Source organism: Camellia sinensis, chromosome 7 (assembly GCF_055761805.1).
Source record: "Camellia sinensis isolate YWXY chromosome 7, ASM5576180v1, whole genome shotgun sequence".
Classification (NCBI taxonomy): domain Eukaryota; kingdom Viridiplantae; phylum Streptophyta; class Magnoliopsida; order Ericales; family Theaceae; genus Camellia; species Camellia sinensis.
This window is the reverse complement of record NC_138967.1, coordinates 132,963,040-132,981,644: the sequence shown is the minus strand read 5'-3', so window position 1 is coordinate 132,981,644 and position 18,605 is coordinate 132,963,040. Positions and strand designations below refer to the sequence as shown.

Below are 18,605 nucleotides of genomic sequence, written 5' to 3'. Positions count from 1 at the left end.
AAGGATCTTGGCAATTTAGCTTGTGAAAGCAAACACCTTGTTCTTTCCACAATGGTGCGGTTCATCCTCTCGGCAACGCCATTTTGTTGAGGAGTCTTCTTAACTGTCTTTTGGTGCCGAATACCTTGGTTGCGACAATACTCATCAAATGGCCCAATGTATTCACCACCATTGTCTGATCGGATGCACTTCAATGTCTTCCATGTTTCTCTTTCAACCATGACCTGAAAATGTTAAATACTTCTAGAACTTGATCTTTAGTTTTTAGTAAAAAAACCCAAACTTTCCTTGAATAATCATCAATGAAAGTAACGAAATAAAGTGCACCACTATGTATTCTAACTTTTAAAGGACCACAAACATCCAAATGAATCAACTCCAAAACATTTTCTTTTTTAGAAGCAACATTTTTCTGAAAAGAAACTCTATGTTGTTTACCCGCCAAACAATGAATACAAGTTTTAAGATGTGTACCTTTCAAACCGGGTAGGAGCTCTTTCTTGAACAAAAGTTGTAGCCCCTTTTCACTCATATGGCCAAGCCGCTTGTGCCACAATTCGGTATAAGTATCATCTTGAAGTGCATTGACAACACCTTTACAAATTTTTCTATGCATCGAATAAAGTGTATGAGTCTTCTTGCACTTAGCCACCACCAAAGAACCCTTTGTGAGCTTCCATATTCCATCACCAAATTTGTTGTTGAAGCTTTCATCATCTAGCTTCCCAGTAGAGATCAAATTGAGGTGAATGTCAGGAACATGCCTCACATCTTTAAGCAACAACTTGCAGCCCAAATTTGTTTCCAAGCAAACATCACCCATGCCGATAATCTTGGACAAACCTTCATTACCCATTCGAACAGAACCATAATCTCCTTTGGTGTAGGTAGTGAAGAAATCAGCTCGAGAAGTCACATGAAAAGAAGCACCGGAATCAATCACCCAATTGCTCTCTTGGCCCATCAAATTGATACAGTCATCTTCACAAATGACCATGAGATCATCGGTAGTAACTGCCGTTGTGTCTTCTTGCTTCTTATCTACACTTTTGTCACGCCTTTTCTCCTTGTTCATGAGCTTTCGGCATTCTCGCTTCATGTGCCCTTTCTCATGGCAATAATAGCACTCAATGTCTTTCTTTGAAAAAGAACCATCTTTTGATTTGTCACGGCTTTGATCACGACCAGGAGAAGTCTTACTCCTCCCCCTTGTTTTGCTTCGGCCTCTCACAACGAATGCTTCCGAATGAGAGGAACCCGCTGATTTTCTTCTAGTTTCTTCATTTAACAGGCTACTAGTGACTTGGTCCATTGTGACAACTCCATCGGACGCCGAATTACTGACGGTCACAACCAAAGTCTCCCAACTTTTGGGCAAAGAACTAAGTAGCATCAAAGCCTGTAACTCATCATCAAAAATAATTTTCATAGAAGTAAGTTGGTTAACAATACTTTTTATTTCATTCAAATGTTCTGGAATGGGGCTGCCATCTTTATATTTTAAATTAACCAACTTACGAAACAGAAAGGCTTTATTTGTGGCTGATTTTCTATCATAAAGACTCTCTAATTTTTTTCATAAATCATGTGCCGAAGTTTCAGTAGCAACATGATGAAATACACTGTCATCGATCCATTGACGGATAACACCAATGACTTTTCGATTAAGCCTATTCCATTCATCATCTTTCATACCCTCGGGTTTGCCAGAATCACCCTCAATGGGTCCATATAAATCTTTACAAAAATAATAGGTCCTCCATTTTAGTTTTCCAAGTTACCCAATTGCTTCCATTGAAGCTAGACATACGATCCACATTCCCCTCCATTGAGTTACACAAATAAATAAACTCAAATAAACCGTAAGCTCTGATACCAGTTGTTAGGGAAAATATGTGATTCCCACAAGTAAATCAAACAATGGGAATAAAAACTAATGCGGAAAAATTAAATCAAAAGCAACACAAGAATTTTTACGTGGTTCCCTCAATATGAGGTACGTCCACGAAATCGAAATCCGATTCCACTATCAACCAAATAAGTTTCCAAAAGATTTCAAACGAGACATGAAAGGTCTCACAAACCACCATTAGGTGAATTCCAAATAATCACAAATAAACAAGAGGAAAGACCTCACCAAATAGATGAACCAAAATCTTTAAAACCAAAGTTGTAGAAAATCCAAAATAACGAACCAAATCAAAACGAAAAATTGAACCAAACTGCTTCACAAATCAAATCACCAATTCTTTATTGACCAAGTCAAATCAAGAATAACAAACAACATCAATTGAAGCCCAAAGTTATACACACAGCACTGTTGCCAAAGTACTTTGCTACTGCCACTTTTTTCTTTTTCTCCCACGGGGCAAAAACATAAATAATATATATATATATATATATATATATATATATTGTTGATTAATGAGGTTTTCAATCAAAACCCTAGTTATATCCAAATTGAATTAGATTTTCACAAATTATATATAATATATATAAAATATATTATATCCAAATCAAACCAAATTAAAATTCTTTAACAAATCAATTGGATCTCAAACTCCAATAAGGAGATATACCCCAACACTGATGAGGATAGAACAGTGAGTATTGAGATCAAAGGGTGATGAAAGAGATATTTCCTCACTTAGCAGCAATGAGTGGCTAAACTTTATAATAGATGCTAGAGGCGAGTCTCGATCTGGAAGCATCAACTCACTGAAGCCCAAAATACAGAAGGTTCAACCTATGCTTCGCGAGGTTGAATCCAACAAGAAGTGCTATGATCCCTGGGTGGTTTCAATCGGTCCCTGCCACCATGGGAAACCAGAGCTCGAAGCTTGTGAAAGGATCAAAATTCGACTAGCACGACTGTATTTGAAAGACAGTAGTAAAGAAACGGTCCATGAATTATATAAGGAGGTGGTCAATGTGGCTGGTGAAGCCAGGAATGCTATGCTGAGGGCTTGACAGATTTCACCGATCAGTCATTTGCTCGGATGATGTTCCTTGATGGCTGCTTCATCCTTCAGTACATTTATGGCATTGTAAATGCAATTCCTGAGGTTTTGGATATAATTCACCATGCTCCTTTGGTGCTGCGAGGCTTGTTCTTGTTGGAGAATCAACTCCCTTTCATAGTGCTCCAAGTGCTAATGCGCTTGAAATCTGAAAAATACAAGGGTGAAAAAATGATCATGGCTTTCATCAAGCGCATTAGGGGCGAGCCTGGTGAAATAGGTGGGCTAATGGAAAAAATTGAAAACTTCTTTCAGAAGAATGTTTGGAGGACACAAAGCCATCGTGAGATGATGCAGCAAAGGAATTCGGAAGACAACCCCCCCCCCCCCCCCCCCCATTCATTTTCTGGAACTTGTTCGCAGGCAATATATTGATTCAACAACTTCTTCCATCGAGCGTCACATTACCGGTGATTGGTACACTCATCGGTCAGCCAGGGACTTCACGTCAGTTGGGATCCAGTTCAAGCCAAGCAAGACATCCCAATTGACAGACATAGATTTCATGTCTACATGCACTTCTGGGACTCTCCAACTTCCTCCAATTATTGTTGATGACATAACAAAGTCTATTCTGTTGAACTTGGCGGCCTATGAGGCCTGCCCAGATAGTGTAACTGATGTTGGTGTGACCTCTTACATATGTTTCATGGATTCTCTTATTGATCAGGATGAAGATGTGAAGGTGTTGAGGGCTAAGGGTATATTGATCAACTTTCTTGGTAGTGACGGACATGTGGCTGATCTTTTCAATGAGATAGCCACTGATTTGGTTCCAAGCCCTCATGCTTATGTTGAAGTTAAAAAGAAAATTGAAAAGCATCATAGAAACCGCATGAAGATTTGGATAGCAGATTGGCTTCATACATATTTTAGGAACCCTTGGACTTTCATTGCTGTCACTGCTACAATTTTGGCCATTACATTAAGTGTCTTTCAGACTATCCTTGCTGCAATTCAGACTTACCTCACTGCCCATCCACCAAAAGGTTGAAACTTTTGGGAACACTTCTCTGCCTTTGTTTCATTCTCTTTTTACTTGTCTACTTTGAAAGGTTTGCTTAAGATTGATAGATTTGTTTTTGCTTGAATTTGTTTGTGATGTGATTCAATTCTTTTATGTTTACATAAAGATTCTCTGTTTCTTTTTGTTTGGTGCAGCAAATTGAGTGGCGTAGAGGCTTTTTTTTTTTAATATTAAAAAAGTATTTGGTACAGTTTCTATTTAAATAAACTAAAAGAAAATTGATTATCCGAAAGCCAAAAGAGGAGTGTTTTTAAATTTTATTTTCTGATTATTAATTTTTAACTAGAGAAAAACTATACCAAACTGGCTCTTTCCATGCTTGTGAGCCTCTTTTGGCTTGCTTAAAGATATTTTTGAGTAATCCCAAATATATTAATTATAATTACATAAAAGTTGTGAAACCATATTGATAAATACACATCGGAATCGTAAGAGCATCTCTAGCAACACATTATTTTTTTTATCTTTTTATAATTTTTTTCACATTAGCCAACTTGTGTATTTCTCCAACCTATGTTTGAATTTAGTCATTTTGATTTTTATCATTTTATGTATTAGTGTGTAATCATTGGGTAGTCTTGGAGCATCTTGTGTATTGCCTATATCCGATGCTCCAAATCAATTTTATGTAAACGGATAACAAATGTAAAGTGTGAATCTAATCTAATGGAAATGATGAAAAGCAGATCTAAAAGGGTTTTCAGGACTCGAAATGATGAAAAGGCAGATGTAATAAGCTTATTAATAGCACTTGGTAGCTGGATTGTTGTTTATCCTATGGCTTTCTTCCAACCTGCGTGCTAGTGCTAACGATGGATGATTGTGAGAAGGTGTAACTTTGACTGAAGATGAGCCATCTCCAAGTAGGAGGGTAGTCCAAGGAGAAGAATCATGTGGAGGGAGCAGCAGCCACGACCAACCTCTGGCCATTGCTGATGAGCACAATGTGCAGCTGAGTGTAGTAATTCAAAGCCCTCCGAGCCCAGAGCCAGAGTCTTGCGATGAGTGGCTAAATTCCATAATGAAAGAAGGAGGCGAGTCTAGTGACTCCTCAAACAACACAATGCCAGAGCATAAGATGCAAGGAGTCCCCCAGAAGCTTCGGCAGATGGAGTCGAAGTTACGACAGGAATTACATTGATGTGATTGCGTCATAACTTCCAACATATTACCCATTACTTTGAGCACGTTAAATCATAACCGAGGTGAATGGTACCCATAATAGAATTTGCTGTCACTTTATAAAGAGAAAAGGACAAAGAAACATATTGTCCAGACAAAACTCATGATGTACGCAACTTGGATAGAAAAGTGTTTTCCCATCCATCTATTCTTTCTTTATTCCCTATCCAAAAATAGAAAATTCTATGTGATTTGCGTGTTTACTCTACAGCTTGTATTGTTATAGTTTGTTAATTACATCATACAGATATCTCGACAAAGTTTCCCCCAACTCATTGTGGAGGAGCTCCTCCTACCCCGCCGATGTGGCAACTTATGATTGATTTCCTAATGCACAATTTAAATCCATTAATTTTTATTATCTCAGGTAGTAGTAACATTTATATAAAATTTTAGGAAACCATATACTAAATCCGACATATTTTAGGTAACCACTTGTACGAGCGCAGAATAATCTTCTCGTATAATCCTGTTGATCAAGTTTGAGCTCCTCCAAACGTCTTCGCTTTGCTCCCTGAAAACACAAACGTGAGCTAGCCGGCGGGTATGTGCCGGATACCTCTCCGATGTCTAAGTCAGCAAAATAGACAAAAAAAACTCTGTGTATTTAAGAGTCAGAATTGTGATACCTCTACATTGATTCTGTTGAGAGCTTTTATAGCTTTTGCCTGGCATGTAGAGTCCTCCTAGAAATCACACTCCTGAAAGATAATGTTTATCCTTCAACACCCCCTCACTGCTTAAACCAAGTGAGATGGTGTTACCCCGGTTGGACAACAGTATGACCGAACTAACACTAGCCCTTCGTCATACTCAATCCAGTGCCTTCCCAATTATACGACATAGCTCGGCTCTTATTTTACTTGTACCTCAATTTTGTCTGTTTAGACCGAGCTAACTGCAGCAAGTTCTGATCGAGCTAACAAGGGCAAGGTCTACCTTAAGAAGCCCAAGCACCTCGGCCCCGAATACTATGACTGAGCTAATTATCACCACTACGACCGTGGTGATTGTAACCATACTTGGACCGAGCTAACAGCCATGGTCCTCTTTGCTAAGCCCTTTTTACCACGGCCCATAGATCGACGCATTATTACGCCCGGGCCTAGCTCAGCCCTAATGCACATAAAAACTCCCTCTCAGTACTACAATTAAATCTCTATATAAAAGTATATTTCTTTCAACTTTCAGAAAGAACTCCATTGTATTTAGGTTTCTAAAATCAACCCTAATTGAATATTCTTATAGTTTTACTCTGCAAAACACAATAATCTTCGTCAAAGTTGGTGTTCTAGACATTTTGTCTTCTGTTATTTAGAATTCATATTTGTTTGCTTAGTCATTGCATTTATGGTCATTCTAATGTATTCTATTAGTTATTAATTTCAATGCCATTATATGATCTATCTCTTAATTAATCATGAATCTCATCTTTTTGGGATCTACCTTCCCTCCCCATTCTTTTATTCTTTCTCCAACAATGGAATATGCCCACAATTCTCACTACACTACAAAAAAAACTGTTTTTTGCGACGGCGTTTTGCCGTCGCAAATACTCCAAACGCCGTCGCTAATAGTTTTTTGCGACGGGGATCAGTTTTTTGCGACGGCAGGTGGGGGGTCGCAAGAGAGGGGGTTGCAAAAGGGATTTAGCGACGGCAAGAGCCGTCGCAATTGTTTTTGCGACGGTAAAAACATATTTTTGCGACGGCATAATTCTGTCGCCAAAAAACTACGAAAATATGTTTTTTTGCGACGGTAGAGACTTGCCGTCGCTAAAGTTGTTTTGTCGACTGCCTATTCCCGTCGGTAAAAGCATCGTCGCTAATGACCATTGGCGACGGGAACGTAAGCCGTCGCTAAAGATCTTATTCTCAATTTAATACTTACCTTTTGCGACAGTATTTGAGCCGTCGCAAAAAGATTAATACCATTTTTGCGACGGGGGAGCTCCGCCGTCGCAAAAAAAAATTTTAAAAAAAAAAATCACCGTACAAAAATAATTAAAAATATAAAAAAACCTGTATTAAATGAAAAATAACTAAAAAAAATCTAAAAATTACATAATAATATAAATATATATATAAACAAAAGACGGCACATGATGAACATTCATAATGTTGTTCCATTAATAACAATACAAAAATAAAAATTATACCACTACATAATGTCGCATAATACATACATAATATTGTTCACAAATTTAAATAACATAAATCAAAATCAAAATCAAAACCAAAAGTTTTCGTCTTGCTTCCTTCGTGGGTTCAAAAAATAAAAGCTGGTTATAATCTTTATACGCCCGCATTCCACAAGAAGCAAACTGCAACTAAGGAAATATCTGAAAAAAACAAAATAAAAGTAATTAATAACAATATAATGGTATTAATATTTTAATTACAGAAAAATATAAAAAAATTAACTACTATATAATTACAAAGATAGTTTAGTAAATAATTTTGACTAGACCGAAATCCGACTCTAACTCCCAAACCGGGAACCCGATTCGAGCCCCGTCTTCTCCCACAAGTCTCTCGTGCCTAGGCGGTCGTGTGTGCCAAGTTTCGTGCCAAACCGACGCCGTTTAGTGATTTTGGGGCGTTAACACCTCGAGTTCAAGTTTCTTAAGAAACTAGTTTGCCTAAAGTGAAATCCGGCTCTAACTCCAAAACCGGGAACCCGATTCGAGCCCCGTCTTCTCCCACAAGTCTCTCGTGCCTAGGCGGTCGTGTGTGCCAAGTTTCGTGCCAAACCGACGCCGTTTGGTGATTTTGGGGCGTTAACACCTCGAGTTCAAGTTTCTTAAGAAACTAGTTTGCCTAGACCGAAATCCGACTCTAACTCCCAAACCGGGAACCCGATTCGAGCCCCGTCTTCTCCCACAAGTCTCTCGTGCCTAGGCGGTCGTGTGTGCCAAGTTTCGTGCCAAACCGACGCCGTTTGGTAATTTTGGGGCGTTAACACCTCGAGTTCAAGTTTCTTAAGAAACTAGTTTGCCTAAAGTGAAATCCGGCTCTAACTCCAAAACCGGGAACCCGATTCGAGCCCCGTCTTCTCCCACAAGTCTCTCGTGCCTAGGCGGTCGTGTGTGCCAAGTTTCGTGCCAAACCGACGCCGTTTGGTGATTTTGGGGCGTTAACACCTCGAGTTTAAGTTTCTTAAGAAACTAGTTTGCCTAAAGTGAAATCCGGCTCTAACTCCAAAACCGGGAACCCGATTCGAGCCCCGTCTTCTCCCACAAGTCTCTCGTGCCTAGGCGGTCGTGTGTGCCAAGTTTCGTGCCAAACCGACGCCGTTTGGTGATTTTGGGGCGTTAACACCTCGAGTTCAAGTTTCTTAAGAAACTAGTTTGCCTAAAGTGAAATCCGGCTCTAACTCCAAAACCGGGAACCCGATTCGAGCCCCGTCTTCTCCCACAAGTCTCTCGTGCCTAGGCGGTCGTGTGTGCCAAGTTTCGTGCCAAACCGACGCCGTTTGGTGATTTTGGGGCGTTAACACCTCGAGTTCAAGTTTCTTAAGAAACTAGTTTGCCTAGACCGAAATCCGACTCTAACTCCCAAACCGGGAACCCGATTCGAGCCCCGTCTTCTCCCACAAGTCTCTCGTGCCTAGGCGGTCGTGTGTGCCAAGTTTCGTGCCAAACCGACGCCGTTTGGTGATTTTGGGGCGTTAACACCTCGAGTTTCAGTTTCTTAAGAAACTAGTTTGCCTAAAGTGAAATCCGGCTCTAACTCCAAAACCGGGAACCCGATTCGAGCCCCGTCTTCTCCCACAAGTCTCTCGTGCCTAGGCGGTCGTGTGTGCCAAGTTTCGTGCCAAACCGACGCCGTTTGGTGATTTTGGGGCGTTAACACCTCGAGTTTAAGTTTCTTAAGAAACTAGTTTGCCTAAAGTGAAATCCGGCTCTAACTCCAAAACCGGGAACCCGATTCGAGCCCCGTCTTCTCCCACAAGTCTCTCGTGCCTAGGCGGTCGTGTGTGCCAAGTTTCGTGCCAAACCGACGCCGTTTGGTGATTTTGGGGCGTTAACACCTCGAGTTCAAGTTTCTTAAGAAACTAGTTTGCCTAAAGTGAAATCCGGCTCTAACTCCAAAACCGGGAACCCGATTCGAGCCCCGTCTTCTCCCACAAGTCTCTCGTGCCTAGGCGGTCGTGTGTGCCAAGTTTCGTGCCAAACCGACGCCGTTTGGTGATTTTGGGGCGTTAACACCTCGAGTTCAAGTTTCTTAAGAAACTAGTTTGCCTAGACCGAAATCCGACTCTAACTCCCAAACCGGGAACCCGATTCGAGCCCCGTCTTCTCCCACAAGTCTCTCGTGCCTAGGCGGTCGTGTGTGCCAAGTTTCGTGCCAAACCGACGCCGTTTGGTGATTTTGGGGCGTTAACACCTCGAGTTTCAGTTTCTTAAGAAACTAGTTTGCCTAAAGTGAAATCCGGCTCTAACTCCAAAACCGGGAACCCGATTCGAGCCCCGTCTTCTCCCACAAGTCTCTCGTGCCTAGGCGGTCGTGTGTGCCAAGTTTCGTGCCAAACCGACGCCGTTTGGTGATTTTGGGGCGTTAACACCTCGAGTTCAAGTTTCTTAAGAAACTAGTTTGCCTAAAGTGAAATCCGGCTCTAACTCCAAAACCGGGAACCCGATTCGAGCCCCGTCTTCTCCCACAAGTCTCTCGTGCCTAGGCGGTCGTGTGTGCCAAATTTCGTGCCAAACCGTCTCATCTTTTCCCACAAGTCTCTTAACTTACAACGTAAAGAATGCAAAGATACATTTTATACCTGATCTTCTGGTGGTGGTGTATATGGATTCTCATCTTCTGCAGATTCCCTAAATGCCCGGTGGCCACTCGATGCATCAGGAACCTATGATAGTCAATGCATAATGTGTTAATCATATTCGAATTTTATACATAATCTTGTGTGAAAATTGAACTATCAAACAATTTAATTTATATCGAACCTGTCTGTTGGGATCCACACTCGCCCCCTGTGACACAAACGCCATCATCTCAGCTCTCATCTGCTGTAAATGTGTAGAGAACTCTGCTCGCAGCTCCTCCTTCAACTCATCCCTTAGCTCTGCACGAACCTGCTGCGTGATCTGCTCAATAGTCGATGGTTGGGGTGTTGACTGTGATGGCCCAGCACCATCTTTATACACCGCTCTCCGAGGCACAATTCTCCCGTATGTGCGACAATATCCATGTCCGTCATGACCTATCAACTCATGGAAAATGGCATTCCTAGCCTCCAAAGTCTGACCATCCTCAGGTAGCATAGAGAGTTGACGATTAAACTCATCCTGTATTGAATAAGACATACAAGTATATGCCAAATTAAGATGGTTGACACACATAAAATAAACTTCAAATACAATCAAAGGTGTTTGGAAACTACCAAGGTCTGGATAACCTCTGGGTCATCTGCTCTACGTGTCATAAGCCAAACATTCATCTTATCAGTAGACTTCCCGTTATTGGTCATCTACATTTTTTTAGAAATATAAAAATTAGAATCCAAATAATTTGCAAATATTCAATGTTTATTTATATACAAAAATAAAACAATAAAATGTAAACCTCATGTCGTATCTGAGAGAAACTAGTACGCCCTGTGGTATGAGCTATGCCGTGAGCTCGCCGATTTTTAGCATTCCTACTTGCAATTTTCTATAACAGGTTCAACAAATGTAAGTATGTAAATATGATTTGTATGTTTACATATCATAAATATAACTTATTTGTATACCTCAGCATCAGAAGTACGCCAATACTCCACAAGTTCTTCCCACTGGCTTGGCACAATGTGCAAAGGAACATCATCCTTCAGATTAGGATCAGAACTTCTAGGCTTGAAATACTTAACCTTAATCTTGTTCTTGTGATCCTTCCATATGCTGTTGCAGTTTTTCATGCAGATTGGCTTGTACTCCTCTGGACATATATTCAAATTGTCCTATAAAACACAATTTCAAAGTGTAAATAATAATAACACAATTTTGGAATTCGAATTTGTGGTCAAAAATATACTTTTACCTTCACATCCTTCCAGATAGCATCAACAATATCATCAGGCACATTGTTCCAGTCAAGAAAAGTAAGAGGAACAATGTTACCATTCCGCACAATGATGCCAAGTTGAGTAGTTAACTTAGCGACGTTATCCCCTATTGGGCAGTAATTTTCATCAAATTGTATGTCCAGCTTTTTACCAGTACCCCACTCTTTAATGCCCTTGGCACATCCTCTACCACGCCTAGTCGAGATTGATGAAGAACTAACATGACCTGCGAGATACAAAAACAATAAACAATATGCAACGGTAATAAACAAATGCAAATTTAAATTATGTGAATACAAATCGAATTCTTATACCTGATGTAGGCTGTGAAGAAGACGAAGGGTCTGCAAAATTCAATGAGAATAAACAAGTTATATATAATGAGCATAAATAAATGTATGTTTAAATAATTTTCATACAAAAAAAATGGCAAATTTATATACCTGCGGATAGCTCATAAGCTGATGACTCTAGTCGGGATGCTAGCTGCTGTGGTGCCACTGATGGTGGACGCACCGATGGTAGGCGTGGGGGCTGAGTACATGGTAGCTGCTGTGATGCCACTGATGGTGGTCGATGCGGTGGTACTAATGGCCCCTCAGATGGTGGTGGCACTAATGGCCCCTCCGATGGTGGCCGATGTGATGCGTCCTCTGATGGTGGTGCTACTGATGTCCTGTTATGTAGCACATCAGACATCATGCGCCGGGGATGATCAGGCTTCCTCTTCCTTCCCATAATAATCTGCAAGCAATATAACATTAATTGACATTAGAAACATAGACAATGGGTTGTCATCAACTATAATATGACATTAATTGAACTAATACAATTACAAAGACAAAGTAAATTAAGAAATTGATGATTAACTACAACCTTTGCCTTAATTGAATTACTAATGTTGATTAAATATCAGCCTATTTGAACATCAACTGTTTCCCCTTCTGCGGCTTCCCTCACCCAACCAACTTCTTCATCACGAAGCATTATATTTTCTTCCAATTGTTGGCTTATGTATGGCTCGATTTGTGGGTCAGTCGAACTCATATCAAATAAACCTCTTTGAGACATCTTCACCACGACTTGCCAGTCTGGTTGTAACGGGTCTGCAACATACCAAACTTGCTCTGCTTGGGACGCCAAGATGAAAGGTTCATTGGTAATTCGATCATCTCGGTACAACAAATGATTGAAGTTTACCAACGTGAAATTGAAGACATCTTCTTTTTTTCCGTGAATATTGTCAATCCAATCACACTTAAACAACACATGTTTCTTCTCATTGGAATATCGAAGCTCAACAATATCTGTCAATTGTCCATAATAGTACACAGACCCCACACGAGGATTCTTGTCTTTTCGACTAGCATAACTTATGGTATCTGCCTTCAAAGCTACACCACAATTTTGTGTGGCTCGACGATCATCCATGGCCTTTACTCGATACCGAAACCCATTCAGTATATACCCGTTGAACCTCCTTGCCAGGTTATGAGGACCATTTGCCAATAGAATAATCTCTTCAGAAAATATGACATCAGTAGTCCTTCGCAAAGTTTGGACCTATTTAACACGAAAATGTAAAATTTAAATGTAGTTCGACTTAAGTAACTAGAATCTATAGAGTTAAATACATACATGTTCCTTGAACCAAATGTGAAAAGTTTCAAAATGTTCACGCCGAAGCTGATGATCGTCGACACGAGGCATTTTGAGCTGAAGTACTTCAAGGTGTTTGCTGTGTAGATTGAGATTTTAGCAATACAAAAAATTTTGTTGAAAATTCAATAAAACATAATAACATATTGAGTGAGTGACTTAACCTACTTTATGAATGGTTGAACCGCGCTTGTATTGAATAAGATGTACCGATGAGCTTGTACCCAAGAAGTATTATCAAGATAAAAGCTTGTGTTTTCACCAATAGCATGACCCAAATTATCAGCACCACTATAGTTTCTCACGGGTCGACTAGATTTGGTTTCCACATCATTAAGATATTGTGCACAAAAATTCATGCATTCTTCCATAAGATATCCTTTAGCAATTGATCCTTCAGGATGAGCTCTATTACACACGTATTGCTTCAAAGTAAGAAGATACCTCTCAATTGGATACATCCATCGAAACTGAATCGCTCCACCCAATAAGGCTTCATCAGCTAGATGTATAGGCAAGTGCTCCATTATATCAAAAAAACTCGGAGGAAATATTTTCTCTAGATGACAAAGTGTTAGAGCGATACGATCTTGAATATATTGCAAATCCGTCGCACGATTCACTTTCGAACACAATTGTCTAAAGAAATTGCTCAATTCAATCAAGGGTTCAATTACATTCTTTGGTAACGATCTTCGAATAGCCAATGGAATAAGTTGTTGCATCAGAATATGACTATCGTGGCTCTTAAGACCCCCAATACTTCTATCATGTGAGCGCACACGACGTGATATATTGGATGAATACCCGTCGGGAACTCTTACTTCCTTCAACACTTTCAAGAACAAATCTTTTTCATCCTTGGTCATCTTGAATTGTGCTGGTGGTAAATAGGCTTTATTCGACCCTCTTAACTGCAAATGTAGGGGTTTTCTAATATTCATATCTTGTAAATCACGCCGAGCATTAACACCATCCTTCGATTTTCCTGCAACCCCTAATATTGTCCACAACACATTATCACAAACATTCTTCTCTATATGCATCACATCGAGGTTGTGTCTTATTAGATTGTGCTCCCAATATGGCAATTCATAAAAGATACTCTTTTTCTTCCAACTATGGGTGCGATGTCCAACTTTCTCCTTCTCTACCTGTCTCCTATGCCTCTCCTTAAGGTCATCCCTCTTGTATTGGGTTAAAATACCCTCAGATTCTAATTGTAGCAACATCTCAGTTCCAGACAACAATTTTGGTTTGAGTCTGACTTCCCGACTACCATCAAATGATACTTTATCCTTCCGGAATTTATGGCCAGTAGGTAAAAATCTGCGATGACCCAAGTATGATTGTTTCCTACTATGCTTCAACCAACACGATGTAGTTTCCGTATTACAACAAGGACATGCATATTCGCCTTTAGTGCTCCATCCTGACAAGTTTGCGTATGCAGGAAAATCACTAATTGTCCACAGTAAAGCTGCATGCATTTGAAACATTTGATTTGTTGATGCATCAAATGTTGACACACCCTCATTCCATAGTTCGTTCAACTCCTCAATTAACGGTTGCATATACACATCAATCTTGTCACCAGGTCCTTTCGGGCCGTCAATAAGCACGGACAAAATTAGAAATGGTTGCTTCATGCACATCCATGGCGGCAAGTTGTATGGAATGAGCACAACAGGCCAAGTGCTATGAACTATATTCATCGTCCTGAATGGGTTAAAACCATCAGATGCTAAGCCAAGCCTTACACTTCGGCAATCATTACTAAAGTCAATATTCCGACGGTCAAAATCTTTCCATGCAAGGGAGTCAGCAGGATGCCTGAAGACGCCATCATCAGTTCGTTCCTCTGCATGCCATCTCATGAACTTGGCCGTCTTGGATGACATAAACAACCTCTGCAACCTTGGCTTTAAAGGAAAATACCTCATCTGTTTTGCAGCTATTTGTTTGCCACCTTTGTTAGGACCATTTGAACCACCATCACCATTTGATTTCCATCTAGAACTGTTGCATATGACACATTTATCAAGATTGGCGTCCTCGTTTCGAAACAACATGCAACTGTTGGGACATGCATCCCACGTCTCATACGTAAAGCCCAAATCTGTTGTGACCTTTTGAGCTTTATAATATGAGTCCGGTAGTTTTACACCCAACGGGAACGCCTCATTCAATAACTCAAGCAACATGTCAACAGACTTGTCTGTCCACTGATTAAGCACCTTCAAATGTAGAAGTCGAACAATGAATGACAAAGATGTGAACTTCTGACAACCCGGATACAATTCACTTTGTGCATCTTGAAGAAGTTTGAAATACTTTGCAGTCTCTGCATTTGGACCGAGCTGGGATTCAGATGCATGGGGATCAGGCCCCTGTGGGTCATCACCCTCAACACTTGTACCGGCATGTGGATTTCCCATAGCCCCTTGTATCATTCCAATCATATCATCCCCAATGTCTAAATTAGCTAATGTTTCATTCTCTCGATTTCCATGTACAGATACGTAAGATTCCCCATGATTAATCCAATGTTTGTATTTTTTAAAAAAACCATTCAAAATCAAATGCTCCCGTACACCCTCTCGTACAAAATAGTATCGATTCTCACACTTCCTACACGGACAACTGATCATCGAACCTTCAACCCTATTGGTGTAGGCAAACACAAGGAATTCATCAATCCCATTAATGTATTCGCTCGACATCCTATTTGGCAAATCAATCCAACTCTTATCCATCATCTGTAGACATCCACAAAAATATCTCATCAAAGTAACTCCAAATATAATACCTACGTATTACACCCTCATCTATCAAAACAAGTAGTACACTTCCATTCCAAAGCTCCAAAAGAAAAGTAAATTGAGTAAAAGGATAACGAGGAAAGGGGACTTTACTGATGGTGCATTATTTTATTTATCTATTTGTTCAAAACTTAATTATGGACATATATCATGTATGTCATATTACATGTTTAACATGAATGTGTATATTATAATCATATAAAAATTTAAAAGATAAACTATCAGATCAATGTATCTTCCTACAGATAAACTTATAAAATAAACATATTATTCTATTAAAGTACGACTTATGATAAAGTTAGGAGTTTAGAATGAATCGAGTCTATATAAAGATAGGAGATAAGCGAAGTCTATTATTTTACTTTTAAAAAAAGAGTAATATTATGTATAAATGAATTTTTTATCGGATTTCCTAATATTACACACGAATGTATTACACACGAATGTATTACATGTGCCATCTAAAAAGATAGGAGATAAGCGAAGTCTATTCTTTACATTTTTTTAATCTTATTTGATTCTTTCTTAGAAGATGATTGAATGATTTGGAGAGTTGGTAGAGCTTGAGTATTTTTATTTTTTATTTTTTAAGAGAAGGAAGCTGCCCCTTATTTTACAAAGGTTTCAATAGTATATTGTCCTTCTATCCAATTGCAAACCTTATCAATGTGATCATGGGTTTGGAGGATTACTCATAAACAACAAAACTCCATTTTTAATTGAAAATTATCTTGCAAACTCGCACAAAAGCCTAACAACAAACCAATTAGAGCTAATTCAGTTTACCAGAACTCTTGTATACATAGTAGAAAGTCAAAGGCTCAAGTCTTATCACAGTCTCGTAAACAAAGGTTTCCCTTCCCATATTACGTCTTTCTCCCATATATTCAAAATAAAAAAAATTCTCTCAAAAATGTGTATCATAGAGTCAATGGAGGATTTGGAATATTATATAGTGTCATCAAAAGGAACAACAGAATGTATTAACTGTCTTGAATAGAAAAAAAAAAAAATGTATTAACTGTCTGAGGCTTTGTGTTATCAATAATTTATTAGGGTTTACCAAGTATACAAGTCTTAACTAATCATGGGTAGTTCTCATCTGCAGGAACATTTTACCTTTTTCAAATCTTGTGGCTGATTTTGTATTTGGAATCTTGGAATGAACAATTGGTCCAAATGGGAATTTACTTAAAACCCCTATGCAAAGTCTCTCAAGTGAGTCCATATACGACTTGTGTGATGCACCTCAAATTTTACTGATTTTGAACTCCTAAAAATGTTGTCTTTCACACAAAAAAATTTCAGTATCCCCACCAAATAAAAATCTGTCATCTTGCCCCACCACTGCTGTCAAATTCATTAATTCTCAAAACCTTTTGATGAGACATAGAAAGTCAGATTATTGGAGAAAATAAGCCTTACATACATTTAAATACGTGTGTGTGTGTGTGTGTGTGAGAGAGAGAGAGAGAGAGAGAGGCTATATTGCCAATTTGAAACCTATTCACAAACTAACAGTGTGTGCAACACACGATGAGTGGTGGATGTCTAGCTGCTAAAAGCCTAAACCAAGGTTTTTAGATTATTCAGAAATTTAGAACTTCAAAACCTCAAAGATTAGATCAATATGTTGTATCTCCAATTTACATTTTGCAGCTTCTCGGCAGTGACAAAAAATCTAAAGGATCAAATTCTGCTGATATTTTTTAAGCACACTCACCATGCACACACACACACACACACAGTTATACTTGTAAGCTAAATCCTAATATTGTTAAATTCCTTTATTAACATTTTGAAAATACTTTACTGGTACCAAAACTAATTTTATAAAATTAGTGATTGAGGTGTGCAATATAGAAGATTTTTTAGCTTTACCAAAAGCAATAAAAAATGCCAGTACTGCAACTTCATTCGAGATCAAATGCACCAGTCAAGTTCTTATAATAAACATAGCAAAATGGAATTTCAATGACAAATCATCTTCAAATGTTTCTCTAAGTAATTCACAATTACTTACTAAAACACAGAAAAAGCATCACTTGATTTGAGAAATTAAGATTTTTTCCAGTAACTTATTTCACATGACGAGAACCCTTTGACACTCCACATCTGAGCATACTATTGAAAACATAATGGAGCAGATACATACATACATATATATATATATATATATATGCAGAGAGAGAGAGAGAGAGAGAGAGAGAGCATACCTGAGTTGCTGTCGTCGTCGAAGCACCGCCGCTAGCCCTTCGCCGTTCGTCGTCGCCGCACCACCGCACCACCGCTGGCCCTTCGCCGTTCGTCGCCGGTCGCCCGTCGCTGGTTTGGGGGAAAATTGAGCGGCAAGATGAGAGGCCGAGCTAGGGATTTTAGGGATTTTGTGCTTCAAATCAATTTTAGGGATTTTGCGATGGAACCGAGCGGCAAGATGAGAGGGAAGAGGGGGGAAAATGTTTTTTTACTTTTTGCGACGGTAAGGTTTACACCGTCGCAAATTATACAAAACGATTACCAAACGACGCCGTTTTAATATTACTTTTTTGCGACGGATTTTTGCCGTCGCAAATGGTCGAGTATTTGCGACAGCAAAATTTTTGCCGTCTCAAATAGTTTTTTTTCCCGACGGTTCAACATTGCCGTCGCTAATAGTTCCTGATTTTCATACTCGCCAGTGTAGTTTATTGCCGACGGTTAAACGCCGTCGCTAAAACTACTTTTTTGCGACGGTTTGTTTTGCCGTCGCAAAATACCATTTTTTGCGACGGGGATCGCGCCGTCGCCAATTGTTTGGTCTTCAAGAAACACAACATCACGGCTTCGAATGACTTTCTT

The 18,605-nt window shown here is 39.4% G+C and overlaps 1 protein-coding gene across 3 annotated transcripts; it reads right to left on the bottom strand.

Annotated features, from left to right (window-relative positions):
- Nucleotides 1-7,392: 7,392 nt before the first annotated feature.
- Nucleotides 7,393-18,344, bottom strand: LOC145794783 (uncharacterized). 3 transcript variants are annotated; one of them, XM_082877139.1, is made up of 12 exons: nt 13,114-13,320; nt 12,925-13,024; nt 12,163-12,849; nt 11,730-12,030; nt 11,601-11,630; nt 11,262-11,512; nt 10,975-11,181; nt 10,806-10,895; nt 10,624-10,710; nt 10,187-10,528; nt 10,006-10,089; nt 7,393-7,570 (listed from the first exon to the last, which is right to left on the bottom strand). In XM_082877139.1, the coding sequence occupies exons 4-12, from the start codon at nt 12,022-12,024 to the stop codon at nt 7,559-7,561; spliced, it is 1,398 nt and encodes a 465-aa protein (XP_082733265.1). In that variant the 5' UTR covers nt 12,025-12,030; nt 12,163-12,849; nt 12,925-13,024; nt 13,114-13,320; the 3' UTR covers nt 7,393-7,558. The 3 variants fall into 3 exon arrangements, with proteins under 3 accessions (XP_082733265.1, XP_082733266.1, XP_082733267.1); XM_082877140.1 differs by having other exon boundaries at nt 12,925-13,320; XM_082877141.1 differs by lacking the exons at nt 12,163-12,849; nt 12,925-13,024; nt 13,114-13,320 and adding an exon at nt 17,984-18,344.
- Nucleotides 18,345-18,605: the final 261 nt, after the last annotated feature.